Source organism: Acomys minous (assembly GCF_964271855.1).
Source record: "Acomys minous genome assembly, chromosome: 7".
Classification (NCBI taxonomy): domain Eukaryota; kingdom Metazoa; phylum Chordata; class Mammalia; order Rodentia; family Muridae; genus Acomys; species Acomys minous.
The window spans coordinates 76,119,564-76,147,481 of NC_140488.1; the positions used below are offsets into that span (position 1 = coordinate 76,119,564).

The 27,918-nt window shown below is 47.1% G+C and overlaps 2 protein-coding genes across 2 annotated transcripts in view; one reads left to right on the top strand and one right to left on the bottom strand.

Annotated features, from left to right (window-relative positions):
- Positions 1–880: 880 nt before the first annotated feature.
- On the bottom strand, positions 881–27,669 carry NALF2 (NALCN channel auxiliary factor 2). The gene is made up of 3 exons (XM_084788966.1): positions 26,699–27,669; positions 4,085–4,256; positions 881–3,684 (listed from the first exon to the last, which is right to left on the bottom strand). Exons 1-3 carry the CDS (start codon positions 27,557–27,559, stop codon positions 3,299–3,301), a joined length of 1,419 nt encoding a protein of 472 aa, XP_084645092.1. The 5' UTR covers positions 27,560–27,669; the 3' UTR covers positions 881–3,298.
- Positions 25,086–27,918, top strand: part of LOC311601492 (uncharacterized protein) — an 83,265-nt gene continuing 80,432 nt past the window's right edge. Inside the window, exon 1 of the mRNA XM_084788967.1 lies at positions 25,086–25,170. Coding sequence (XP_084645093.1) covers positions 25,156–25,170 — 15 coding nt within the window. The 5' untranslated portion in view covers positions 25,086–25,155. The remainder of the gene's footprint in view (positions 25,171–27,918) is intronic.

The following is a 27,918-nucleotide window of genomic DNA, read 5'->3' on the forward strand; positions in this document are numbered from 1 at the left end:
GGACAAAAGATTAGCTGGACAATAGTTAGGCTAGTATCATAGGCCAAGCAGAGGTCTTGAGGTCCTGAAATGGCTTAGCGGATCTCTGGGTGGAAAGGATGAGACAGGCTTGATCACATAGTACAGAGAATGACAGAATTTGAGGTGGAAGTCAAAGAAAATGAAATGACCAACGCGTGCCACCTAGAGTGTCAAGTGGCTATGTACGTATCGTATTCTCACAATAAGGTGGTGACTTGACTTTTTACATCCAGTTTGATCTCAAAGGCCATGTGCCATGCAGCATGTTTCATTGCTTTGGAGGCAACCGGCAGTGGGGCTTGTTTCCTTGAAAAGTAATCTGGAAACTCCATTCTTACGAAAGAGGTTCAGTGGCACAGGCACCTCAGCAATTACTGAGTGTTCTTTGCTCCTACAGTAGGAAGATGAGCCTGGGGCAGTGGCCCATCTGGAATGAGGTAAGGCGGCTGATTAGCTTTTAGGAGGTATGGGGCATCATGTCAAAATCTTGAGTCCTGGCTTCCCTTGCATTCATAATAAGGACTGGCCACATGCCTCATATTCCCCACAGTAAAACTTGGACTTGAGCTTTGGCCTTTCCATATGTCCTGAAGCTCCAAGCACTCCAGGTTGAGCCTGCACTCTCCCTTGGATTTGCCCTTTATGTCAGTTACCAGCTTGGCCGTTGTCAGTGGATGGCTTTGTGATCTCCTTGTCTAGACTGGTATATGACAACATTTATGGTTCTTCTCCTGAGATTTAAACTGAGTATTGACATCTCCTGGTCCAGTGTCCTCTTCGGACCTTAAGAGTTTTTCCTAGAGCAGCAAGCTGGATTGTACAGAGTAAATTCACAAAGAGAGAGTTATCAAGTCTTACCATTTATTTCTTTTAAGGGGTTAAACAAGAGCAGAGAGATGTCTGCCCCACAGTGCAACAAAACAGAAAGCAGTACACATACAGACACTCTCACTGAAACACAGAGGCAGGAAAAAGGTAGGGCAGAGACAACTGAACCGTAGCCAGGGAAATGAGGAAGGGATGGGAGACTACTAGGGAACCAGCTTGGAGACTCAGTCATAGGAACTAGTGCAAGAAAGTCCTACTCATGAAGCACAGTGTAGAAAATGGCAGAAGAAAGCTGCCCAGCTCTGCTGCCTGTGACGGAGGGCAGGGGCAGCTGGGGAGGTGGTGGAAGATCAAGGGGTTGGGTCGATGGGGACAGTCAAATGACTTTGAGGTGGAGTGTGGTGCCCCTTTCCCCTGCCACTGGGCAAGGCCTTGGGCTGGTCTGAGCCAGGGGTCTCCAGGGCACTTGGTGAGGGGGAAGAGAGGATGGGAGTCTCCAAGGGTCCATTCCCTGGGACCACATTGTCCCCCTTTGCTGCCCAGTCCCTTTTCCCCTCCTGAGGATGCAGGAGTTAGAAGGCAGTACTGGGGTCTCTCCGGAGCCCAAGCCCCTGCCTTGCACTTATACATAAGCACACCTGGGAAGGATCCAGCACCTCTTACCCTCCCCAGCTGAAAAGAGCACTCTAGGGATGGGGTATGTGGCCAGGCCCAAAGTGCTGAGGGCCAAAAGATGGAGGACACAGGGTCCAGGCAGAGGACAGGCTGTGAGATATGAGTAAACTGGCAGAGAGAAGGGCTCCATAGGCTCAAGAAGCTGATTTGGGATCCAACAGTGGCCCTTGAATGAAGGAACCTTGCCTACTAGGGAGGGCTTCCACTCAACCCAAAGCTGGCAAGGTGCAGCTCCTCCCCTCCTCCTGTTTCTTGGTAATGCTGCTCCAGAACTGTCCTCCCCTGTTCATCCTTTTGGTCTCTGAAAGCCCCTGGCCTGTCCCACAAAGAATCTGGCTCCCATTCTTGTCAGCTTTCATTGGCCTTTAGATACCCAGGCAACATGGCCTCCCTTTTCCCCTGCAGATGAGTTCAAGCAAGGCCAAAGGCTCCCAAGCCCCATCTCTCACTCATCCCTGTAGCCTAACTGAACACGTTTCTCAGGCAAAGGTCAGCAGCAGCACTTTGTCTCCAGTCAGAGTCCTCTTGCCAGTCTCTGAACTTGGTCCAGCAAGGGGTGGCTAGAGACAGGGACCTGCTAAAGGGTGAGGAGGAGTCTAGCCGTCCCTCAGTGGGACAATAGGCCACAAGGTCAGGAGTGGGAAGGGATGAATACTCTTTGGTAGGCTGGGGATGGACACAGGATGGGGTAGGGGAGGCTCATCTCTGGAGAGCTCTGGGGCAACACCACCAGGTTCTCCTTCATGGAGGCCTGGGCTAGGACAAGATGGGGGAGTGTGGGGACCCAGGCCAGGCCTGACGCACTTGGGCTCAAGTCCCTCCTCCCTGTGGAGATTGGAAATGAAAGGTCTGTGGCCACAAGGCCAAGATTTCCAGGGCAAAAGCAGCCCTAGGGAGTGTGTGCACCTTCTGTAAGATATGGCCCTCCAGACAGCGGCAGTCCAACCATGTGCCCTCAACCTTCAGGTTTTGGCTCCTGGGCTCTTTCCCCAGGGTTCTCTTTATGCACCTTTCTGATTTTGGGGGTCGCTCTTGAGCCTGCCTCAACACTAATCACCCACCTCCCCAAAGCCAGGTAGCATTAGTCGAACCATCTCGTCAAGCTCTCTGTCCACTTCTCCCCTTTCGTCTTCCCTTCCCTATCTATTTTCTCTTTTTACCACTCATTCCATATCTGGCTCCAAGCCCTCATTGCCTAGGGTGGTGGGGGCAGCCTCATGACCCAGCCTGGTGTTCCAGCTGGGACCGCCCCACACTCAGGGGGCGATGAAGTGGCAGGAGGGCAACCACACTGTCTGCCGTCAGCTGTAAGGATACGGGCAGGAGGGAATTAAGGATCTTGGCAACGAAAGGAATGTGGAGGGGGGAGAACTACTCCCCTCTGTGCCCCCAACATTCCCTGCAGGGCTGAGGCCGGGTAAGCAGCCTCCTTCCCTGGGGTCAGGGCTCTTGGCAGAAGTGGGCAACTTCAGCCCCCCCCCACTCCCCCCCCCCTTTGATACTAAGCCCCACAGGTGGGGCTCCGGAGGGGAAACCTGCTGCTTCTACCTTTTTTCTCCTGGGTGAGTTTTGCAGCTCCTTGGGGGCCCTCTGGCCATTCTGTTGGAGCTGCTTTTAGGGCAGGGGTAGATTGGGGACAATATCTGGCCCCCCATTTCTCCCCCACCCCCACCTGGTCCTACACCTCCTGTGGGAGGTGCTCCCTCCCCCCAGCCTGGAGCAGGGCTGGAGCTGATGTCAGTATGTGGTGGAGGCTGGTCCTCCCTCCCTGTTGTCACTCTTCCTGTGTCAGGCCCTCCTCCAGGGCAGGCAGTGTCTCCAGCCCCAGTCCCCCACCCCCCTGGCTGCTGGAGAAGGACACTACGGTATGGAGGAGCATAAGAACAAGGACACAGAGCCGGATCCTGCTGGGACTGAGGCGGGAGCCCCCAGAGACCGGCAGCAGGGAGGGCTTGTTGCTGACACGGCCTGGGGGGTCATGGCGGGGGTGGTAGTGGTGGTACTGTTGGTGGTAGTGGTGAAAATAGGAGTGGTGGAATTGCTGGTGGTGGGTTTTGGGGGGCTCAGATTCCTTGAACTTCTTCTTCTCCGACTCACAGGAGACCCACTGCACATCACAGCACTTGGTTTCCGGCCGCTTTGGTGAAGTATCCAGCAACCCTGCCAAGGGATAAGGAAGGTGTATGTAGGGAGGGTGTTTAGGGGGCTGATGGCTCTGCCTGACCTGGAAAAGGGATGTTCAAAGCTGAGCCTCAGGTAGCCCTACTAAAGAACCCTCCCCACCAGCCTTCACGCCTTCCCTTCTAAGTTCCTTTCTTCCAGGGACTACAGCAGTTCCTCCAGAGTGACTCATGGCTCAGTGTATTCTGAGTACATAGATGTGGTCACTCTGGTCTTTTTGTTCTGTTCCACTTGGCCCTAGCCCAAATTTGGGACCTGACTGCCCACTCCTCTTGTCATTGACCTCCTGATCTGGCCTGATGCCCCTTGATGTCCTTCCTGTCCCCATGCCCCTAAATGCTTTCATCTCCTCCCTCTTCCCCAGTGCCCCTGACTTTACCTGTACAGATAAAGCCAGGGAGGCCGCCATACACCATTTCTTCATTGTCAGGGAGGATAAAGGGGCACCGGGTCTGCACCTCCAGGCAATATTGCTTGCAGGGCACCCAGTGCTGGCATTCCTGCTGGGTCACACTGAAGTACTCTGAGCACAGCCAGGCCTTGTAGACAGCCTGTGGAGGAAAGGAAACAGCATCAGGGCCCTGTGCCATGCGGGAGATGGGCTCTTGTGTCTCTCTATGGAGGCAAGCCAACTAAACCCCAGGGTTTGGAGAAGGCCTACATATTACCTAAGATCTCCCATCTCAAAGCCAGGGCTCCCAAGTTCTCTAATCTACCATCAACTGATATTTAGAACTATTGGTCAAAATCATAAAACTAATCCTATTGTCAGAATTGAAGGCACTTTACCAATCATCTCCTCCAACTCCATCATTTTACACAGGCTTCAAAGAGGTGTTTTGACTTCTCTGAGGCTACCTATATATAATGAGACAACCCTCAGCCATTTCCTTGGTGGATGGTACTAAGCTTTTAAATTCAAGAAGGAGAAGAGAATAATTCATGCTTGACCTCATCGGTCTAGTACGGATTAAGGAGTGCGGCACATGTGAAAATGTTTTGTAAACTCTAAAGGGCAATACAAATGTGAAGGGTTATTTTTTAATAAAAACTGGAGTCTGCCTTGCCAGACACCACATGTGTCTTTGAGGTCTACTTAATCCAGGCTCTGCCTTATTGGCTTCAATCCTGGGATGGAGCAGATATCATGGACACTGCTCCATTGCCTTTTGGAATCTTTTGTTGTGATTTGGCTTCATCAATATACATTTTTTCCTTCATCCAGCCCCCTCCCGCCCTAGACACTGGTCCTAGGGAGAAAGCTCCCCTGCTCCATACCTTGTTTCTCCCTGAGTCTATGGTTTCTCAGAAAAACCTGAGTCACTTGGGGACAGATAATTCTTTGTCGGAGGGGTTATGCTGTGCATTGTAGGGTATCAAGTAGCTTCTGTGGCCTCCACACATTAGACACCAATAGTGATGTCTCCTCTCTCATATTGTGACAATGAAAGGAATGCCGTGGGCCTTAGTCAAATGTCCCCTGGGGGAAGCCAAAGGCCTTTGTGAAGGCCACCATAATCTCTCACCTGGATGACAGACATCTCCCACCTTCCTTCTTGCCCTTTCTAATCTATTGCATGAGAATAAGAGTGGACTCAAACTGTCATCCAATCACGCCACTCCTGTGCTTCACGCTCTTAGGTGCATTTTGACAAAAAGCCTAATGTCTAAGCACAGACTTCAAAGCCCCACACAACTCTACCCATCTCTCTGCAACCTCCTTTTCCATCTCTCCTCAAGCCCATCGCGCTGCACAAACAGAGGGTTTCCTTCTTTTCCTTCAATGTGCCCTACTTCTTTCTACCTCCAGGCCTCGGCACATGTGATCTCCTGGCATGGAATGTTCTTCACCCCACCTTTGTTATAAATGGGTCCTTTACATGGTTCAGGGCTCAGATTCAATATCATTTCTGCCCAGAGTGTCTCTTTCACTCCTCTCATCAGAGGACACAGCCCCAATTATTCTTAACTATTTATTTCTTCAGCACAGATGCTATGGTGTCTGCATCCTTATTTTAGTTTCTGTGAGCTCCATGAAACGATGAGTTACATATACAGTCATGAGCTTCTCTATTAACCACTGTACATTCAGTACAATAGACATTAAAAATTTTTTTTTATGACTGAATGAACAGGATACGTAAATGAGGACAGGTCCTCTCTCTCATGAAAATTCCAGTTTCATGAGTAGACCTACCTAACTTGAACCTGTGACATATGACTTGTTCCATATGAATTATGGTTCGTTAGGGCTAATAGTAAACGGAGAAACTTTTCAATGAGGAGATAGATTGGGTGCTATAAATGTGATTCAATTAGTAGAGTCCTTGCATAGCATGCATGGAGCTCTCGGTTCAATCCCTAGCATGCCATAAGCTAGGTGTGGTGGTGCACACTTGTAATTCCACCCTGTATTCAGTCCCTAGCACTGTAGCTGGGGATAATGGTGTGTTTATAATCCCCACATTTGGGAGGTGGAGGCAGAAGGATCCAGAGTTCAACATCTCTTTGTCTACATAGTGAATTTAAGGCCAGCTGAAGATACACGAGTTCCCATCTCAAACAAACAACCCCATCAAGACTGGGCTTACAAAAGGATTTTTATAGATAGATGTGGCAATATGGCAACAGTGTAAGCAAAACTGTAGAGATGAACAAGTACACGTGGACTAAGAGAAGTGAACGTTTCATATGAATGTCATAGAAAGGGGACAACAAAACTCTGTGATCCAAAGTAGGGGTACACAGCATGAGGAATGGGAGGAATCACGCGGGCAGGATAACAGTTGAGGAAGAACAGAAGGAGAGCTGGAGGTGTACATGAGGTAAAGGGTAAGAATGAGGTGAATGTACGAGAAGGGTGAAGAAGAGCAGGGAGAAAAGCTCAGGTGGGGGCAGGAGGGGTGAGATGGAGGCAGGAGGGGATACTGAGAGAAGGCTTTAAGAAAGGGAGTAAAAAAAAGATAGGACCAAGAGAGCACGGGGATGGATAGCGAGAGGCAAGAATAACTGAGAAAGAAGGGTCGAAGATTAGACAGTGAGGAGTGAAGCAGAAAAGAAAGTACAATTTCAAAAGCCAAGGGCCCCAGCACCTGAGAACCCCCTCCATCTTCTGGGCCCCCAAGTGCCAAGATATGTCTCTGTCCATAGCCACAAATCTCATTTTTGCAACATGGACCAAGAGCCCACGTAACTCCCCAAACTGTGTAATCAGCCCCCTACTCTGTGGTCATCAGTGGAGCTGGAGCTCAGAGGGCCCTGCGACAGTCTTCCTTAGCAAGTCCAGTCCAGTGCTCCTGCTTCTAGATGAGGAGTCCCCAGCGATGGCCCTGCTCTCCTCACAGGCATTTGCCATTAGCCCAGTAACAAACTATACAGTCTGGGCACTCCCTTCGTCTGAGGGGAGGGGGAGGGAGAAGGGGTGGCCTGACAGTGGGAATATGGCCTTTCTCCTTAATTAGCCGACCCCCCCTTCAGTCCCCACACCCCCAGTTGGAGTAACCATGGCAACAAGTGGGTGAGCAGATTGCCTGGGGAGGACACCAGGCCTGTGGGTGGTGAGGCAGGAACAGGCAAGAAGCTAATGAGGGGAATAGAAGTAGAAGAGCCACAGTGAGCTCAGAGGTAATCGAATTCCTAAGCCCCACAGCTGGCCAGCTGGGCCACCGCTGGCTCACCTGGGGCCTGTCTCAGGTGATAGTACAGATCACAGTGCTACTGAAACCCTGTTCCTAGTCATCTTGTCCTGTCTCATCAGTGTGATAACTGTGCCAAGGAGCTGGCTGGTGTGGGGCTGTGACAGGATGCCTGGGCACTCCTCTGGAAGGATAGGAAAGGGTTAGGAGGGCTTGCTGGAAGGAAGCATCATAGAACCAGGTAAGGGAAGTTGGGAGACCTGTGGAGAGCTTTTGCTCTCACATTCTTAACTCTGGTTGTATACCAGGACCCCTAGGGAGTTTGTTTTTGTTTTTAAATAAACCTGTCTGCTTTACACGGCCCTCAGAGCAACAAAGTCAGAATCTCTGCAAGCGGAGTCCCACACACCTGCAATTGGAAAATGACGTGAGGCAATTTTCAGCATGCAGCCAGGGTTAAGAATGTCAGCTTTTACCATTATATAGATGGAGGAACGGATGCCTAAAAAGAGGAGAAGGATTTGAGCATAAACCGTATAAAATACTAGCAGAGAAAGGAACTGGAAGCCTGGTTTCAGGAAGCTGAACCTCCACCTCCAGGATCTTCCTATTGAAAAACTCTGTCAGCAACCAAATCCTACACTAGGGGCCACATACCAGGGGCCTGGATAGAAGAGAGCTGAGAAAAGCTAGGCCTATTCTACAGTTTCAGATTCTTCTAATGCAAGGCCTGCTAGAAAAGCCCTTCCCATTATGCCCTGTTCTCTGAGTGGAGCCATCCTAGATTCTCGAGAGAGTAGGGATGGGGAAAGATGTCCTAGGGAGCCTGGTGTGGTGGCGCACGCCTGTAATCCCAGCGCTCGGGAGGCAGAGGCAGAGGCAGAGGCAGAGGCAGAGGCAGGTGGATCTCTGTGAGTTCGAGGCCAGCCTGGTCTACAGAGAGTCCAAGACAGCCAAGGCTACACAGAGAAACCCTGTCTCAAAAAAACCAGAAAAAAAAAAAGGATGTCATAGGGAACCCCTGTACTACCAGTGCCTTCCTTTCCTCACCTCAGTAGGGCCACCACGGGTCTCAATCAAGTTCTGGCTACTACAGCCCAGTTGCTATGGGGACTGGGAGGGGAAGGAAACAGGGAATAACTAGAGGGAACACCAATTAACCCCAAAAGGAAGGAAGGAGGGCTGTCTCAACCCTTGTCCCATCTGAGCAAAGGAACCACTCCTCAAACAGGAGGGGCGAGACAAAGGGGATCCTCATTTCTCCAGAACTCTGTAATTGTCAGTTTAGGGAGGAGTGGAATGACCCAGCCAGGCTTATCCCCAGATTATGGACTTGTAGCCTGGCCACAGCATTTTAATTTCACATTCCTCTAGAAAGAAATATCTGACTTCATAGAGAGCTGTGTAACTGCACACTCACACCCGAAAGTCAGGACTTGGGGCCAGAAGGTTTAGAAAGAGGAGGCCATTGGCAGCCCAAAGCTTTGGAACTAGAAAGGCCTCCAAAGGGGAAAGCTTCAGTTATTTTCCAACCAGGAAGCAAATAGTTTCCTTCCTGATTTCTAACTCACTTCTCTCCCTAGGGTCTGTTTTCCCATCCAAATCTTCCCTGTAGACCCTTTCTTCATGGCTGCTTATCTTCTTAATGTCCCCATGGGACCCCTGGCCAGGAGCCGCAACTCCAGTGCTTGCGGAAGGAAAGCAGCAAGGGGGTGGGCTGAGCTTAGGACAAAAACCTATTGTCTACAAAAGCCACAGTATACAAGTTGCCAACCTAGCCCCAGTTTTTACCCATGGGAACCGAGGTCCATAGTATTGGACTACCTTGACTGAGTAGAGATGTGAAAGGCACCCTGGCTACTGACTGGATCCCTTCTTGCTCCGCATCTATCAGCAATCCTCAAGTTATTTGAGGGACTCTCCTGGACAGAAGAAAGTGTGATTTCTCTACTCTGGGCACCAACAGTTGGATCAGAACAGAGTAAAGGCGGTGTCGGAGCATGGCTGTCACTCTGCAGATAGCAATAATCTGCTGGGATTGGTAAAGTCCACAGTACTGGGCAAACACAGGGAATGACCGGGCTCTACTTAAGAGTCTATAAGCTTCAGCTGTCCTGCTTCTTAGTATGAGCAGCTATGAGTCGAAGTGGCCTGGTCTGGCCTGAAGAAAAGGTGGGCGAGATGGCTAGAGCCGTGGGTGAGAACCTAAAGCTAGTCCAGTCCAGAGGGTCCTCATACTGCCAAGGCTCTTAGACCATCTGCTCAAAGGCTAGCTATGCCCAGTCTGGCCAAGGGTGGACCAATGGAGAAGTGGTGCCCATAATCCAGGGACTGTTCTGAAGGGGCCTGGATGACTGATACCAAATTAAACGAGCACAGGAAGCACGTTCATAACTATTCTAGAATGAAAAGGAGTGTGAGAGTCATCACTCCACATCCACCCCAACGTCATAGTGAAGTGCCACCCAGCTTCTAATTGTAAACACTGTCATAGAAAGCTCCTCCTCTCCCAGGGCAGCCCAGAGCTCCAGAGAACTCTAGTGATTAATGAAGTTCTTTCTTCTTTGGAGCTGAAATAAATGCCTTCCTGTGACTTCACTCACGTATCTTACTAGCTCTTCTGGGGCCATATATAACATCCACAATCCTGTTCCTCAGGCCAACTCTTAGGAATATATAGACATCTCTGAATCTAGTCTCTTTATTCGTTTGTTCATGTACTGAACACCCTCTTTATCCCTGAGTGTCTGGCGCTGTGTTAGGAGCTACAGATAAAGAGGACAAATAAAATAAGAAAAGATTCCTGTCTTGAGCAAGGGAAACAACCATGTGAATCAATTAGTATAAACGTCTGTGTGATGTCACGGGTATTTGACACCATGGTAGGATAAAGGGAAGAGTGGTTAACTGTGTTTGGAAAGCTGAAGGACAGAAAACATCTCCATGTGGGGAAGGTTTAAATTCGGGCTTGACAAAAAGGGGTGGAGAAGCTCAGTAGGTGAAACAGAGAGAAAATAAGTACTCTTCAGGCAAAGGAATCCGCAGGCATAATAACCTGGAAGTAGGAAATAATGTTGGGTTCAGACAACGTACTGTAATTAGAGGCTGTGAATGGGAGGTTATGAAAGAGCACGTGCTGTACAGGAAGGACATGACCATATCAACATGCTTTAGATACTGGGGAGGAACTGGGGTTCTTCCTATAGGCAATGGAGACTTTTTTAATGGGCCCGACATAACTGCTTATTTAAAGATGTTTATGGCTAGCCTAGTGGAGCAGGTCTGTAATCCTTGCTACTTGGTAGACTGAGGCAGGAGTATCACAAATTTGAGCCAGTCTGGGCAATTTAGTATGACTCTGTCTTAGGGGCTTAGGGAAAGATTGCTTATCACTTTGTGACTAATTTTTCAGACTTCTGTTTGCAAGTGTGGAGGACGACGTGTTGACATTAAGACTGGAGGCAGGGATTATTAAGACTGGAGCTAGATTATCATTACTGTTGTTGTTGTTGTTGTTTTGAGACAGGTTTTCTCTGTGTAGCCCTGGCTGTCCTGGACTCGCTTTGTAGACCAGGCTGGCCTTGAACTCACAGAGATTTGTCTGCCTCTGCCTTCCGAGTGTTGGGATTAAAGGTGTGTGCCACCACACCCGGCTGGAGCAACGATCTGAATAAGGTAGTGTGGGGGCCTCAACTAAGGCAGTAGCAGCAGAATTTAAAATCTGAGAGTAGAAAAACAATACAAGTATTGAAATAATATGAAGGTAATAATGGATAACCATATTTTATGACAGTAGGAACCTCTCCGAACACTGAGGTTAGCAGTAGTACCCACTTGACTAATACACACCAAATGAATGAATGCTAAGATACAATAGTAAGGTTTTTTTTTTCCTGAGACTTTTGGTTCACAATGGTTATGCAAACTATTCAATAAAATTTAAAAAGTGTCTTGCCCGAGGGGAAGAATTGGGAGGAAGGAATGTATGTGAGAAAAGATGTAAATGAAGCAAAACCAACAGGATTACTTGTAGATATGGAAAACAGTTGCATGAGGGGGGTCGAGGATATCTACTAGACTTGCAGGTTGGGTGGTATGGTGAATACCAATTTCATTTTATCTTTTTAAAATTTGTTATTGCTATTGTTTTGAGAACAGGGTCTCATGTAGACCAGGCTGCCCTCAAGCTCATTATGTAGCCAAGGTTGGCCTTGAAGTCTTCTGATCTTCCTTCTACTTCCTAACTGCTAGGATCAAAGCCATGTGCCACCACCCCTGGCTAGTTTCACTTATTAAAGAAAGAATTGGGTTAACGGTGTATCTGAGAATGAAGATGAATGCAACCTGGGGTATATGTATATCTGCTGGATGGAAATATCGGGCATGCAAATGGACTGATGGTCAGAGCTCTAAAGAAGGTTCTGAACCTGATGTGGTAGCACATGCCAATATTTTCAGCACTTAATCAGAAGGCAGAACAAGGGGAAATTGCTGCAAGTTCAAGCTAGCCTTGTCTACATGGTGAATTTAAGGAAAATCTGGACTATATGAGACTTTGCCTCAAAAAAAAAATTAACCAAAAAAAAAAAAAAGGATGGGAGTCTTGATGAAGGTCTCTAAGTCATGGGGAGCTAAGGAGGTAGTCAACACAGTAGGACTATGTTTTCTTCTTTGAATTAGACATGGTCATCAACATGCCTTGAAGTAAAACAGTTTACTTCTGAGGAGACACTTTAAGGGCTGACACGTGTTTATGCCACATTATTTCTTTTGCTTCTAATTATGGAAGCCAAGTTGAGATAGATGATCCTTCTCCCCTATATAGTGACCATTATGAAGAGACGCCTTATCCCTGCTGACCTATCTTGAACATGAATCACAGCAAGAAATAACCACCTGTTGTGTTAAGCTCCTAATGTTTGGTGGTTACTCATTATGACAGTGTAACCTAGCTCACCCTAGGTGATAAAGCAATATAGAAGCCAAGGGTGGAGACAAAGGGCTCAACAGTAGAGTAGATTCCTGAGGAAACACTAAGGTAATTGAAGTGCAGGTGGAGGAAAGAAATGAGACGAAGATGGATGGCTCAGCGGTTTAAGAAATTGGAGAAGAGCTGGGGGTTTAGCTCAGTGGTAGAACATTTGTCTAGCATGCACAAGGCCCTACAACGAACCTCCAGAGCAATTAGAGGAGAAAAAGGAAGAGAATGTCACTCTGTAAATTAAGAGAGGAGAGAATGTCAAAGATTGGGGGGAGGGCAGTCAACAGATAAGGATTTATTTAGGTGAGAACACACTGGTTTGGGTAATTAAGACACAGTCCTCCTCACAGTGAGAATAGTTTCAGTGGAGCAGCAGGGAAAGAAATCAGGCTGTAGTAATTTGAAAAGAGAATGCAAGCAAAGAAAACTAGAGGTGAGTATGTGTACACAAAGCTTCCAAGAAGCCAAACATCCCCAGGTTTTCCAACTATTTCAATGGATGTAGTTTTTAGTTCCCTGTTATTCACAGATCCAAAAGCCTCTGGTTTTTGTTTTGTTTTCTGCACCAGAACTCGGTCCCCAGATAAGGGTTTATTGACACAAAGTAAAGTAGAACTATCATCCCTCCTGTCCTAGAAACTGTTTCTGTTAATGTAGCCTGAGATACCATTTGCTCTCTGGGGGACTACATCCTATTCTTCTGCTAACTCCTTGTAGATGGAGAGGGGAGGCTATTCTCAAGTGCAGGACCAAAGAGATGGCCTAATTCAAAGTCCCAGGATAGAGTTCACGCTTTCCAACGAGACCTCTGCACAGATTGAATATCATTATTATGACTTTGTGTTCTTTGAGGACAGCATTCATTATATCTTTCTTAGACGTGAATTTTTTGCAGGGTCTCACAGGCTCTCTTGATACAGAGTGGGAAGATGTATGCACAAAAAGATGTGTGCCAAGTACTTGAAAACCAAGTTCTCAGTAGCTAGCCCAGATCGAACAATGTGAAGAACTTTCTCAAAAAAGGGAAATATTAAAATAATGGGTTATAAATATATCTCCATGGACTTTCACAGTGAATGAGGAAATTGGTGTTATGTTAGCAAAATGTCAAAGAAAACCAAGCAAAGGGGAAATGAGAGGCCATTGTTAACTCCAAGAAAGCAAGTTGACCAAAGAATGAAATGTTAACGATACAAATTTATATTGCTGGATGTAAACAACAGTTATAAAGTTAACAATGTAAATATGTTAAACTCTTAGGACCAGAAATTTAGATATACCAATATTAGATGTATGAAGGGAGGAAAAGTGTGTGTGCACATATGGTGCTACTGATAGTAAGAAAGCTAAATATTCCTCTAACCATCTTCTTAAAAAAGTTTTATTTAAAACATAAATAAACAAGAAATAGCATATTGATGTGCCATTTAGAAATGTGAAGGTAAATATTAGTAAAACAACAACAAAAACAGTCAGAAGCGCAGAAGTATTTAATACTCAAGAGTGAGCTCAAGGGTGAAGCATAGGGCTAAGGTTTCAATGACAGGCATTCATATTTACATATTATTTAAAAGACATAATGCTATAAGGATAGATATATGTGATAAATGCACAAATATATGTGCATGGTGTACTTTTGTCTGTTGATATATGTATGTACACACAGAAAATCAAATAGTAGTAATATTGGCATGACGTTAACATACAACCCTGGGCACACAGTAAAGTTTCAAGGGCTTAACTCTGAAGAGAAAAATCAGGGGCAACTGGAAACAAATGCACATATAAATATATCTTCATGGACTTTTATAGTGTATATGTGTAGCATGAACATAACTGAAAATTTTGAATATGTATTACTTTGATAAAATGAAAAATAAATAGAAAGTCTCGTCTGCAGTCAAGAACCTCAAAAAGAATAAAGCAAAAATATCTAAGACTTGATATGACCAGCTTTGCCAGACTCAATCCACATGGCCTTGTCCCAGAGGCCCTGAGTCAGCTAATCTATCATCAGTGTCAGGGCTATTGGCTCCATCCAGGTGCACTTAACAAACCAAAAGAGCAAACAGAACAGTATAGACAAAGAGAGAAGCTAAGACGGGAGGAGGAAAACTTCTGGCTGGGCCTTTTCTGCACAGTGGTTGTGTTGGTCACCACACGAATGACATTAGTGTGACATGGGCAACTACAGTATATTTTGAATTGTACACACTCCTCCTTCAATAGAACACTTGTCTTTTACAGAAAGACATCTTCAGCTATCACCTAGGTCAATGAAGAAAAAAAAAACCCAATAGCTTCCTTCCCCTGCTTCACCTTCCTCCATCAGGTAGATGACAACAGGCTGGGAAGAGCAGAGACCTAATCAAAGTTTACTACAACTATTCTTTAGTTAAAATGCGAATCAAGGACTTTGGGAGTCCTTCTTTCTCTCCACCTCCTACCTCACCCACCTAAACAGGTCTTTATGTGCTTACTAAAATATCTCCAGTTGCCTTCTAGCTTTCAATTCGCACCCCCATCCCAGACACTTCACCTCCTCTTCAAACACTACCTTTTCATCCTCCTCAGCAACCCACCCCAGTGTTGAGAATTTCAATTGCGTATTAAGCAATCATTTGGACTAAACACATCTAATTAAGATGAGAAAATAGCTACCATTTATTAAGTGCTTACTATATGCCAGGCTCTATTCTAAGCATTTAATCCTGACATTTATTAACTCATTGATTCTCCATAATCACCCCCTGAGGGAGATACAAATCTTTACAGATAAAGACAGAAAGGACCAAAGAGTTTAAATAACTTATCTGAGGCACCTAGCCAACGATAATCATAATGATGTTTAGGATTTCTTGAGCACCTTCTACCATGAAGACACTGTAAGAAATTAGGATGATTTATGTCCTTCAAGCCTCATAATGACCCTATTTCTTAGTTTTGAAGGTGAAAAAAGTGGGGTTCTAAGTGAGATTAAAGAATATATTGAAGGCTGGCAAGATCATCAGTAAGCATCAGTAAGGGTGCTTGCCTCTAAGCCTGATGAGCTGAGTTCAAACTCTGGGACCCACTTCGTGGAAAAAGAGAACTGACTCCAAGAAGCTGCCCTTGTGTGCTGTTGCCTATGCAATTCACCACCTCCCCCCCTCCGCCCCAATACATATATTTTTAAAATGCAAAAAAAAAAAAAACCTATAATGCATGTCTACAGAGAAGACAGATTTCAAAGTAGAATCTGAAGTAAATATTACCTGTACTTCAGTGCCCAAGCTCTTATAACCAACCATACTGCCCTGGGGGCAGTCCTTTCAGTTTACCACTGCTATAAAACAAATTTCTTTTTGGTGTAATTTCAGGCCAAGTTGAGGAGAGATTTCTAGGCTTGGATAGAGGAGAATGGTTTTCCAAAACCAATCTATTCATTGCATTTCACATAGAAGTAGAGTTTTCTTTGTAAGTGGATGTGAGAGAAAGAACATTTGGATACTAGACACTGCAAACGATCGTTTCCATTCCCTTATTAAAGTACTCCATTCAGACTGGAGGTGCAATTCAGTGGTGGAGCACTTGCCTAGGTAATGCAAGGCCCAAAGTTCATGCCTCAGCACTGCAAACCAATAAAAAAATGAACAAGAAGCAAAACAAATTCCCAAAGGCCCCCTTTCCCTCTTTCCCCACACACTCGCACAATTAGTGTCTCTAGTAGAAATGCTTTATTATTCCCTAGGGCATGAGTTCACCTGTCCCAAGTGCTACCATTTGGGGGCTTCTGGGATTCTGGAGTAGCCTTATACTGGAAGACTCCAATGCCAGAGACCAGAGAAAATGTGGTACATTAACTACCCCTTTCCCACAACCTTCCCCACAAATATTCTTTAACCAGTCTTTGCTCCAACAGATGGGTAGTTTGTCAAAGCTTGGCTGGTCATGCCTCTGCCAATAACTAGCTGTGTGAAGTTGGACCTATCACTAGAAAGGAGGTATGGCCACTAATTTGCTATATGACCATGAGCCAAGTATTCCTTCCCCAAGCTGTCACATGAATCTGAGAAGACGGTTTTTTAGGCAACATAGGTGATGGAAAGGTGGAGTCAAACATCTTTAACTCAAACAGATCTGCAGTCAAAATCTCAGTTTTGCCCTTGCTGGTAATAAAAGCATAGGCAAAATTGTTGACCTTGCTGACCCCTCCTTTCCTGAGAGACAAGTTGTGTCCCTTAAAAAAGAAACTACCAACTGTAGAGGAATTTTAGTTGTGCAATGTGGCTGCTTTGGTAAGGGATCACATATAAAAACTTTCTAGGTCTTTGTGATCTGGCTGGATGACACACCTTTAGTCCACTGGCTGGAAGACAGACACACCCTTAGTACACACCTTTAATCCCAAACAGTGAAGGTAAAGTTAGTTTGTAGAAGGAAGCAACCATGTTTGAAAATGACATCTAACTAAGGGTCAGACAAAGTGACAAATCAGAGAGAGATTTAACAGAATGAGTCAGAGAGAGGATACACCCAACTCTCATGAGAACAAACAGGAAAGATCAAAGCTACTTAAGAGCAGTGCAGTAGACTTGAGACAGTAGAGTATGGCAGAGAGAGAAAGCGAGGAGGCAGTTTTACTGGGAGAGTTTTACACAAGTTGAAGAAAGAACACGCTTCACATAGGTGAAGACAGAACAAGCCAGAGAATGAGAATGAGACAGGTGATTAGAACATGTCTTAGAGTTAGTTTGAGGCCAAGAAGAGCAATTCAGTCAGAACCCGAGAGAATCAGTCAGCTTGGAGAGGAGTTTGCATCAGAACAGCTGAGTTGAACCAGCCAGCCAGAGTTCAGAAAGAACAAGAAAGGGCGAGCTTATTCAGCAGTAAGTTTCAGAGGCTAAAAACATTCTAGGCCTAGATTAGATTATATGGAGGCTAGAAGCTTCCAGGACTAGACTCAGGTTAGCAGACAGAGGCAGTAAGCCTCCCAGACAACAATTAAATCAGGCAAATAAAATTACATTTACAACTCTCGCCTTTCTGTAAACGATGCCTCTAAAACAAAAGTAGAAAGCTTTATCCATATGCACCCTAGCACAGATTGAATAGTAGTGCTGTCTGCCAATATGCAATTTCTATCTCCACCTCTATGGGCTGGATGACTGCAAGTCATTTGACACCTCTGGGACTGTCTTGTCCACTGCAAAATGGGGACAGTATGTGTACACTTCACAAGACAGGTATAAGACTTAAGTAAGATAAACAAATGTCTGACCAAAGGAATGTCAATGAGAATTTACGACTAGGTCATTTTTCAAGTAAATTAGTCTCACATTTTTGTCGAGGATATAAAGTAGAATAATCTAGTAATTTGAAAGAGATTCAGCAATGTATGCAAGTAGCATTAAAAAGGTTAATACTGTGATTCTGTAAGTCTAGTTCTAAACTTCATTCTGCAGAATGGATGTTTATACTTCCATTTGTATGCAAAACAAAGAAAGAGTCATTTTGTATAGATGTTTATGTAAGCTTACAGAGAGGGGAGCATAACACAAACTGTTAACATCCAGGACCATAGGGCAGTGGAACTAGGAAAGACTGAATAGGAGGATTATTAATGTTCTCTTTATAAATCTCCACATTGTTAGATTTGAGAAAATAAGCATGCATCATTTGTGATTTTAAAAACTCAGCAAAGTACAGCAATAAGAAAAAATGGTTGAGATAACCTTTATTAGTAAAAATTATAGATCTGATATGGATTTATGAAAAAAGATAATCATCACAAGATTACTTATGATAGCAAAAAGTTGGCAATAATGTAAATAGCTAACAGTACATGGCCTGTTAAATCAATTATGTAACTTGTGACAGAATATCATACTCATCAAGGATGGAGCTTATGAATTTTTAAGTGCATGGAAAGGTACTCAGAGTATCAGTAAGTTGAAAAGATCTATAATAAAATATTAGGGAACCATGTGGTTGCATCAACATGGGTATTATTATTAAAAGAACCCAGAAGATAACAAGAGTGGAGATTTGGATTCTTGTTCATTTCACTGCTGGTATGTTTATAAAATGGTGCAGAATTTAAAAAAATGTAAGAATGGAATGTAAAATGGCACAGCTGCTAACAAGGGTTGAGAAGCAATTACTCAAAAAATTACATTGAAGCAGGACACAATGGTGCATACCTGTAATGCCAGCACTTGAGGCAAAGGAAGGTGGAGCATGAGCTCAATGATAGTCTAGGCTACATAGCCATAGCAAAAGCCTGTCTCAAAAACAAACAAATAGAAATTCAGCATGGAATTATCATGTGTCCAAGTAATTCCCTTCCTAAAAAATATACTCAAAAGATGTCAACACAAATATTCGACAAGTATTAGTAGAATGGTGTTCATAGCAGCATTATTCACAATAGCTAAAAGTTAGACTAGTTCAAATATCTACTAAGAAATGAACAGGTAAGCATGTGGCAAATGCACACAGTGGAATATTATTCAGCCATAAGAAGAAATGAAATACTAATAGCTGCTAAACCTTTGATGACACTTAAGAGCATCATATAATATATAACATGCCACACAAAAGGACAAATCTTGTATGACTCCACTTCTGTGTGTTACCTAAAACAGTCAAGTTCAAAGAGATAAAAGAAGATTTCTGGTTGCCATGGAATAGAGTGAAGGTGAAAGGGGGAATTTATTGTTTAAGAGGTAGATTGTGGGCCTAAAAATATTTTAGAAATGGTAACGAAATGGAAATGTACCCAATGCCACTTACATGGTAAGTTCTGTTTATGTATACTTCATGACAATGAAAAAAAAAAACCCAACTGCCTCTAGAGCCCTTTTCTCTATTATATTTCTAGTTACCAAAAATTCTCAAAGGCCACTTTTTTTTTTAATAATCAAGGAAAATTTTCTTTAAAAAGATTTTGAGTCTATAACAATTTTGAAGAATTAACTTGAGTTGAACACTGAACAGACATATTCACCTTTCATAAATCAGCTTGGTGGACATGCTCTCTGCTTCGAATGAAGTAAGACAGGAAACTCCAGTACCATTCACGCCACCACTTGCCCTTCCCTCAGACAGAATGCTATGGGCTACTTCTTCCTTTCTGTTTCTAAGAAGACACGGCCTTTAAGACTGGGGACTCAATAAAATCCTGGCATGGGAACTGGACATCCAAATTCCAGGCCAGGCCAGGCCTCACTTGCCTTTTACATGACAAGAACCCACTGCATTTGTTTTCCCTTTTGGTTCTGCCAGCTACCAGTGAGTGCTGGGGTGGGGTGGGGCTCAGACAGGCATTGGGCCTGTGAATGGCCTCTTCTCCTTTTCTGCCCTGGCTGACACTTCCTGTAGATTGGCGCTGAGAAGCTAACAGAAATACCTTTTCCCAAGACAAGTGGAACTCAGCTCTTCCCTTCTTTTCTTAGCCTAAAGAAAAGGAAGGAGCAAACCTCTTAGTCCCATCTTCCTGTCTCTGTCCTCACTGAGGACAGAGAATTTTGTTTATTTTAATATGTTTTGAGAATTTCCTACCTATGTACTATATTCACATCACTCCTACTCCTTCCTTCCCCCCATAACACCCCTACTCCTGCTCAAATTCTTGACTTTTTCTTCTTTAATTGTCATTGGCACATGCATACATGCACACATGGAAATCTGCTAAGTCCATTTAATGCTGCTCATACATTTATGTGTTTAAGGTGGACTACTTGGGATTGGATAATTTAGCATGAAGAACTATAGTCTGCCAAGAGAGGGAAAATCTATGGCTGGATCTTAAGGACATGACGCACATATGGTAAACAAAGAGGATGCTAGTGATTCCTCACTCTGAACCTGAGCTACTCCAGACGGCTCCTAAGTTTCCACTATACTCTACTGAACCTCCCCTCTACCCAGCATAACTTCTCACCAATGTAGTCATAGCCAGCAGGGCACTGCCTTGTATATCTGACAGAGAATATTAACATCTTCCATACACCTGTGCAGTAGGAGAAGCCCAGAGGCAGGTTTGTATCCCAGCTCCCTGCCCGATGTAACCTCGGCAGGTAATTTCCTCTTGCTGAACCTCAACTATTACATTTGTAAAATGGAGATAATAATGGTGCTTTCCTGCTAGGATCACTGTCAATATAGAGTTCATGGACATGTATAACCCACCCACTCCCAACACACACACACACACACACACACACACACACACACACACACACACATACACACACACACACACACACACACACACACACACACACACACACACACACAGCTCCTAGGTACTCAAAAGCTTATATATTATTTTATTCTTGCCTTCCTTTTCTTATCCCTTTCTTCTTTGGAGCCAGCTGGACTCATCTTTTGGCCCAGAAACTTGTGGCTCAGATTCCAGATCCCATTTCCAAAATCTGTTTGAGCAAGAGCTTTGGCTGTGGCAACCCTTCTCCAGTAGTAACTCCTCCCCACTCCTCGACAAACCTAGCCCATTTGGTGCCCTTGTTCTTCCCTCTAAAAATCCTACCTGATTCAGGGTCTTGTAAATTCAGGCTTCTCTGAACTCTCTCGTATGCCCACAGACAAAAGACTGATTTGTCATTCCTCACATAGATTCTGATCCGTACACCTGTAGCCACAGGAATTTGGACATAACCATTTTCCAGAGCCCTATCTGACAACTACTGGAGAACTGTGTTGGTCGGCCCCCAGATTGTGCAAAGTCCCCAGAAGGAGAGGAGCTGAGGGGTCAGGTTAATTGACCAAGGTGAAGAAGCGCACCACAGGTAAACAGCCTTGGAGCATAGCATCACAAAACTACCCTGAGAGTGACGTTTTCCTAAGACAACGAGTCATAGGTGTTGTCCTACATCCCCAACCACACAGGGAAGAGTGGGTATACTCTTTTCCTGGGGTACCAATATCTGCAGAAGCCACCAACACGTATTCACATAGCCTCGGAGCACCCTCCTGCCTTTTGATGGATCTAGAGATCCCTGGCTCACTTTAGATCTTGGCCCCACCCACTTCTTATATGTCCTCAACCCCCCACCTTCACTGTGTTCAGCAGACTACTACCAGCCAGGACAATATTTGGGTGGGAGGTTGTTGGGTTCCTTTTGTCCCTCTTTACTCCCCCCAACCCCATCTTCAGAAGATACCAGTACATCCTTCCTGGAGGTTCTCGTTGCTATGGTGACTATAGTAGTCAGGCCACCAGCTTGTAGGAAGTATGGGAAGTAGCCACGAAGCCAGTGCATGTCTATGTTTATGAGTGTGAGTGCATGCACTCATGCATATGTCTGCCCTGAGTAGGCTGAGGAAGGGGAAGAGAAGGGGGAAGAAAGATCAGAGGAAGAGAGGAGGAGAGAGGGGGAAAGTGGCAAAGGAAGAGACAATCAAAAGATGAAAGAAAATCGGGGCAGAAAGAGAGATAGGCATGAGGGAGGTAAAGTGCGAGTTGAGTGTGAGGGAGCATGGAGCTGTCAAGGGCAAGAAGTATGGTGCCAAGGAGCTGAGGCAGGCAAGGCAGAAAAGGGTGTGAGATCTGAAGTAAAGGCAGGCCCGGAGCTTGGGATGCTGGGGTAGACGGGGAGTGGCCAGGAAGATTAGAAGTAAGTTTTAGGAGGAGCAGAGGTTAGAGAGTGGGAGGGAGGATGAGGGTTAGAGAGTGAGGTGTGGGATGTGGTCGAGGAAGGGTGTAGGGTAACAAAACACTGTCCAGCTGGCACTCCCGGAAATATGGATGGGAACGTTGGGCATGGGCTACCATGGTGGAAGAACATGGGAGTTAGAGTGAAGGGAACAGGTCAGGATGTAGGTCAAGGAGGGGGAGAAGTATATTTCAACAAGTACCTGCTGTGTGCCGCTCCCAGCTTTAATTCCTATGTCCTTGTCCTAGCTGTAAGCATTACCTCTTCTCTGTGCTTACTCTTGGACTCTGGGTCACTGGCCTTTCCTAGAATACCATGGGTACAGCCCTTAGTGATGAGGAGATGAACTGTTGTGGACCTGGAGGCCCCACCCTGCAGCCAGCTTTGCTGTGATTCCCAGGAGGCTGCTTATTGATGGCTTTCCTCTTCCTCCAAACATGGAGGGCACCCTTTCTAGCTTTAAGGGTTCTGGGCCAGAGAGGACATCTGGGTGACAACTATTCAACTTCAGACTCCTGTCCTTTGCCCAGTACTTCAAGCCCTTTGCTCTTTGTACCCATCATCTCTAGTGTTAGCCTGAGAGTCCTGTTTGGCAGGAAAGCTGTGGCAGGTGGGAGGAGAGAAGGCAGGGAGGCAGAAACAGCTGCCAGCCTGAGTGGAGGAAGAGCAGGGCCCCAGTAGGTATGGGCAGAAGGTGGGCAGTCCATACCCTTTACCTTTGTTGGGGTGTTGAGGGCAAGCATCCTTCCCCAGCCTCTCCTATCCAGTGCTGCTGTCAAGGATCAGGCTCTGCTCTAATGCCTAACCTACCTCTGGACTGAAGCGGACCTCCGAGGTCAGCTGATCCAATTCCTTCCTCTATGCACATAGAGTCCTAGAGTCCTCCTCATGGCATTTTCACCCAGCAGCCCACTTGTATTAGGACAGATACTTCCTGGGGACAGGAGCTCTGAGGCAGTCTGTTCCCTCTTTGCAAAGAAAACCTGAATGGAGAACTTCTGATGTGCTAAGCCTAGATGCTGTACAGACTTCTCATTGATAATGGATTCATAGGGCTTTTCTGATGAATGAGCCCATTTGACAGATGAAAAAAGTGAGGCTCAGAGACTTGAAGTTCATAGGTTCAAGGTCACACTAGAATGAAATGAAAAAAATCTAGGTTGGAATGCAGGACTTTCTATGAAGTCCCTTGGGGCCAAATCAAGACCTACATCTTTTATACAAGGACAACCCTTTTGAGGTGTGAAGTCTGGGGACCTATTTTCCTGAATCTCCTCTTCTCCATGTCAAACTCCTTTAATTCCATCCAGGGAATTCAGGCTCCAGCCTCCTTCTCAACCTCATCAGTTGATCCATCCCAGTATGAATCCTGCAGGCTGCCAGGTGGGTGGTAGACAGTCTGGGGTGGATCAGCACTATCCCAATCCTTCCTTGAAAGAGCTGGTTAGAGCACCTAATGGCCGCTTAAAGAGCTGACAATGCCCCTCCTCTTGGGTCTCTTGCCTTCTTAAAGGAGTAGCTGTGAGAAAAGAAGCCAGAGTTTTGCTCCTATGCTCTCATTCTCCTCACCCTGAGTGTTCTGACTTGAGAGGAGGAGAGAGGCAGAGGTGGGAGAGGCGATCAGCAGCAGGCAGGAGCATGATAAGATCAGGAGGATTGAGCCGGGGAAGGAATTTATTTGTATGATAACCCTGGGCAAGGCCAAGGGAAAGTGTGTGTGTGTGTGTGTGTGTGTGTGTGTGTGTGTGTGTGTGTGTGTGTGTGTGTGCTGGGGGTCATTCACAGGGGATTAAGCGAAGGATGGGGTACAGCCCTCGGACCTAGAAGAGGCCAGTATGGGGATGGGCACTGGCTCAGGTTAGCTACATCTTTCTGCTATGCGAGAGGAAGTCAGTCGCACATTAAGAAAATGTTGCAGCTGGTACTAAATTGGGAGGTGTCACAGGCAGCAGTGAGGACAGGTATGATTTGTGGAGCCCTGTGTGGCCCAACAGGGGCAGAAAGAAACAGGTTTCTAGGGCCACACCAAAAGGATCTGATTGAGGCACTTAGAACAAGGACCCTGTTGATGGAGGGTTACCTGCCTCTAGAACCAGACTCCAGACTTGGTTTACAGACATAGAAGATACAGCCTCGTCTTGGCTTAGGACTTCAGGATCTCACTTAAGAGGATTCTCGGTGTGGGTCATTATCTTTACCGGATTCTATTTGGGATGAGGGCTGGAAAGGAGGGCTCTGAGCTCAGGGGGAGGCTAGGATGGGTAAAGAAGGCCCGGGAGAAGGTGGGGTGAGTGGCTGAGGAGACAAGATTTCAAAAGGGGGGTCAGGACTGCCTTTCTCTTTCATGTCATCGAAAAACTGGATTAAAAACTCAGGCCGAACTGAGGTTTGGGCCTCAGCTGAAGGAGAAAGCTGTGAACGAGGTAGAAAACACAAGAGAAGAACTGAGGAGCCCTCCCAGCCCTTCTGCGAGCAGGCCAGAGAGCAGGAGAGCTCACTTGCTGCTGGAGAGACAAACAAGGAGCCGAGAAAAGGCCTGGTTGGCATGAGGGCACTGAGCAGGAGTACTGGAATTCTTGCTCATTGCTGAGGGCAAACTGTACGACCCCTCTGCACCTGAGTTCCTTCCCCTGTAACATGGAGGTGACCTAGGCGGCTATGCTCTCATAACACACGTGAACGACCGCAACCCCTAAATATTACATCTATGTCAGGTGTTAAACTCTTACTACAAAACGCTGCCAGCCATGCCTTGCCACTTAAATCTCACAAACCACTCGGGGCTTGGGCAGGGCAAGGATATTTTTTCTGTTTTACAAATGAGGAAATGAAAGCTTAGAGGAAGCAACATAAAGTGCCCAAGAGAAACTGCTAACAAGCCCTCAACAGAGGTGGTAAGACCTCCAGAATCAGAGAGAACCTCTGCTTTTCCAGACATCAAACAGCTTTGTATCAGCAATCAATGCGAGGGATTTTAATTCAGTGTGGGGTCAGAAGGAGGCAACTGTCACATGGAGAAAACCCCAGGAAAAAAAAAGTTGTGCCATGGTTTTCATTCATTCTGGAGACTGAACAAAAGAACAGTTGTGGCCACAGGCTTGGAGAAGGAACGGCAAAATATGGACATCTTCTATTGTGTCTGCTAGGGGGACCATATCCCTCTGCTCTCCCTGAGGACATGTGCCTGTGGCAGGTAATTAGAATATGTGTCTCTAGCTCTGTATGGCCAAATGTGTCTTTTTTTTTCATGTGACTGTATGCCTAAATGCATGTCTCTGACTCCACAGGGAGATGTATGTGACATGGTGCCCGCTTCTGTCTATGAAAGTGAAAACCTTTCTGTTTCTCGGTATTACTTTCTTCAGAGTACTGCCGGTGGTGCATGGCTGTATATGTTTGTCTATCTGCCTGTACACCTTTAAGAAGTGGAATATCTCATTTGGTAGTGTGAGTGAGGCAGTGAGTCAGCTGAGGCTGAGTGAGGCGGGAGGAGACTGCTAGGTTACGAGAATAGGAAAAGGGAGAAGGAGAAAAGTGAAGTCAGGATCCAGGAGCTACTCCTTTCCTCCCCAGTCCTCCACCCCAAATCCCGAAGGGGCCCACAGACGCCAGCAGAACCTTACAGAAGTCCAGAGGACCAAAGCTTGCTGGAATAGAGGCGCTTGCTACCCCTTCTCAAAGCCTTGAAAGACGGTCTACCCTAGGAAGCAACTGCCTCACTCTCCAGCTGATGGCCCCCAGCTCCAGAAGGAGTGAGACCTACCTGGTCTCACTGTCACTTGACCTTTTGACCTTGCTGTTCTTTTGTCTCCAAAGCAGGCCACCTGGCTAGGCAGGAAAAACAGGGAAGTAGCTTCAGGCACCAAATGTGTATAGCCCCTCCTACCTACTGTGCAGAACAACCCTACTGAGGGTCAAGACGTTTCTCAACACTCAATTCTTCCCTAAGAAGGTCCTTTCTACAGTTGTCTACTCTCAGACTTCCTCTAGATGCCCATCCCTAGCATCCACACAGCCAGGTTTTCCTGTCGCCACCCTGGAGCACTGGAGTTTTGTAATGCACCAACCTTCCACGGCCCTTGTAGGAGCTGATAAGCCCTGTTCCCCCAAGCTTTCTTTCGTCAGAAGACAGAAGCCTACAGGTTCCCTTCTAAAGAGAAGGCAGGCAGCCCTGAGCTCCCCAGCCTAGGACCTGGCCAGGCTATCTCAGGTCATATAAGGTCAACAGTGTGGTTGGTATACCCCGTCACCAGGCGTGGCCTGGCCTCTTATCCATTGGCAGGAACCAAAGGATGAGGATTAGGTAGTCAAATATTCTTCCTCCTGCTTTTGAACACACTCCCTCTTCCACAGCCAGTTCCAGGACTAATTCTAGTCCAGGACTGAGGTTCAGGGCCAGCCAGGGTGGGAGCCGGGAGAGCATAGACTCTCCTCCTACCACTTTGCCCGGCCAGGTGACCCACTTCCCCCCTCATGCGGGAAGCAATTCACCAGGAAGCTCCAGCCTTAAAATGTTCAAGCCTGAAACTCATAGAAGTTGACCTGAATCCCTGCAGGTTCTTCTGTAGAGAGGGGTTCAGGGTGACACTTACAGGGCTACACTGGGAATGTGGGAGTGGTGCAGTCCATAGAGAGGGAGCCCTTTATTTTTTCCTGGTCCCACTGCCACAGGCACTGCTTCTGGCCAGGCAGCTATTGTGGCTTGGGTTGCCAATCCCTACCTTGCAGCCTTTCGTGCAGGACCGGATAGAGTACTCTTCTGCCTGTAAGTATTTATGCAGCACGAGGTCGAACTCGTCATATTTTTCCTGAGCATGTCGGTCCAGTCGCTGGTACGCCTCTATGCAGTTGCTACAGGCCTCCCAGGTCCCAGAGCCCGGGCTGGCCACGACGGCCAGCAGATCCCCCAGCAGGGTGTCCAGACTGCAGTCAAGGCTGTCAGGGCGGTCCATGCCAAGCAGCAAGTCCCAGACCGTGTAGGTGTCGCAAAAGGAGAGAGTGAAGTTCCGAAAGTGGCCTTTCAGCAAGTTTTTTTTGGCGGAGGGGAACTCGGGCGGGGCACGGGAAGGGGAGTCAGGGGGCCGCAGAGGGGGAGCCGGGGTGGTCGGTTCGAAAAGTCTCTGCAAAGATTCCAATTTGGTGCAAGCTGCGTCCAGCCCCGTGGGCTCTGGGACGCCACCGCAGACCGGCCCGGGGCCGGCGGCTGGGGCAGCTTTGGTCAGGTTGCTGTATCGCGGGCCGCAGGTGCCCGAGGACGCGCTGGATTCGCCGGGCGACGGCGGCGGCAGCGGCAGCACCGCGCGGGGAGGCACCGGCTGCCGCTCGCGGCCAGCCCCCCAGGGCGGCCGCATGGCGCTGCTCAGCTCTCTGGCCCGGGGCCGGGCCCCCGCGCACAGCCACAGATGGTCAGCGAGCAGCACGGTGAAGAAGAGCAGGGACGCCAGGGACAGTCGCCATCGCTGCGCCCGCTCAGAATCGGCGCAAGGTTTGTCGCTCGGCCTGGGAGCCCAGCAGCAGCAGCAGCAGCAGATAGTCAGAGCGGCGGCGTCTTTCCCGGGCCACATCCAAGCGCCCCTGAACATATTTCAGGGGGGTCCGGGCTGGAGGGAGTAGGGAGGCGCGAGGCCGGACGGCCGTCTCGGGAGGGCGGGCTGCGCACCGCACCGCGCTCCTCAGCGCCGTCCAGGCTCTACCTCGGGGGCCGCATGGCTAGACAGGCCGGCCGGCCGGCCGGGGGCCCCGCTCAGGTCGGAGTCGCGGGGCGCTCTCGGGCCGTCCCCTCGCCCCTCCCGCGCTCCCTCGCTGGCAGCCGGGGCGCCGCCGCCCGGCCCGCTAGGCGCAGCCCGGCGTCCCGGCGGGGGGCGGTGCGGGGCACTGGGGCGGTGGCGGCTGCGGCGGCAGCGCCGCACTCCTCATAGTGTCGGGCCCCTCAGCTGCCCTG

Coding starts and splice junctions, on each gene's coding strand:
- NALF2 (XM_084788966.1), bottom strand. CDS start 27,559: ATGTTCAGGGGCGCTTGGATGTGGCCCGGGAAAGACGCCGCCGCTCTG. Junction 4,257..26,698: donor CCTGCACGAAAGGCTGCAAG/GTAGGGATTGGC, acceptor TTTCCTCCACAG/GCTGTCTACAAGGCCTGGCT. Junction 3,685..4,084: donor CCCTGGCTTTATCTGTACAG/GTAAAGTCAGGG, acceptor ATCCCTTGGCAG/GGTTGCTGGATACTTCACCA.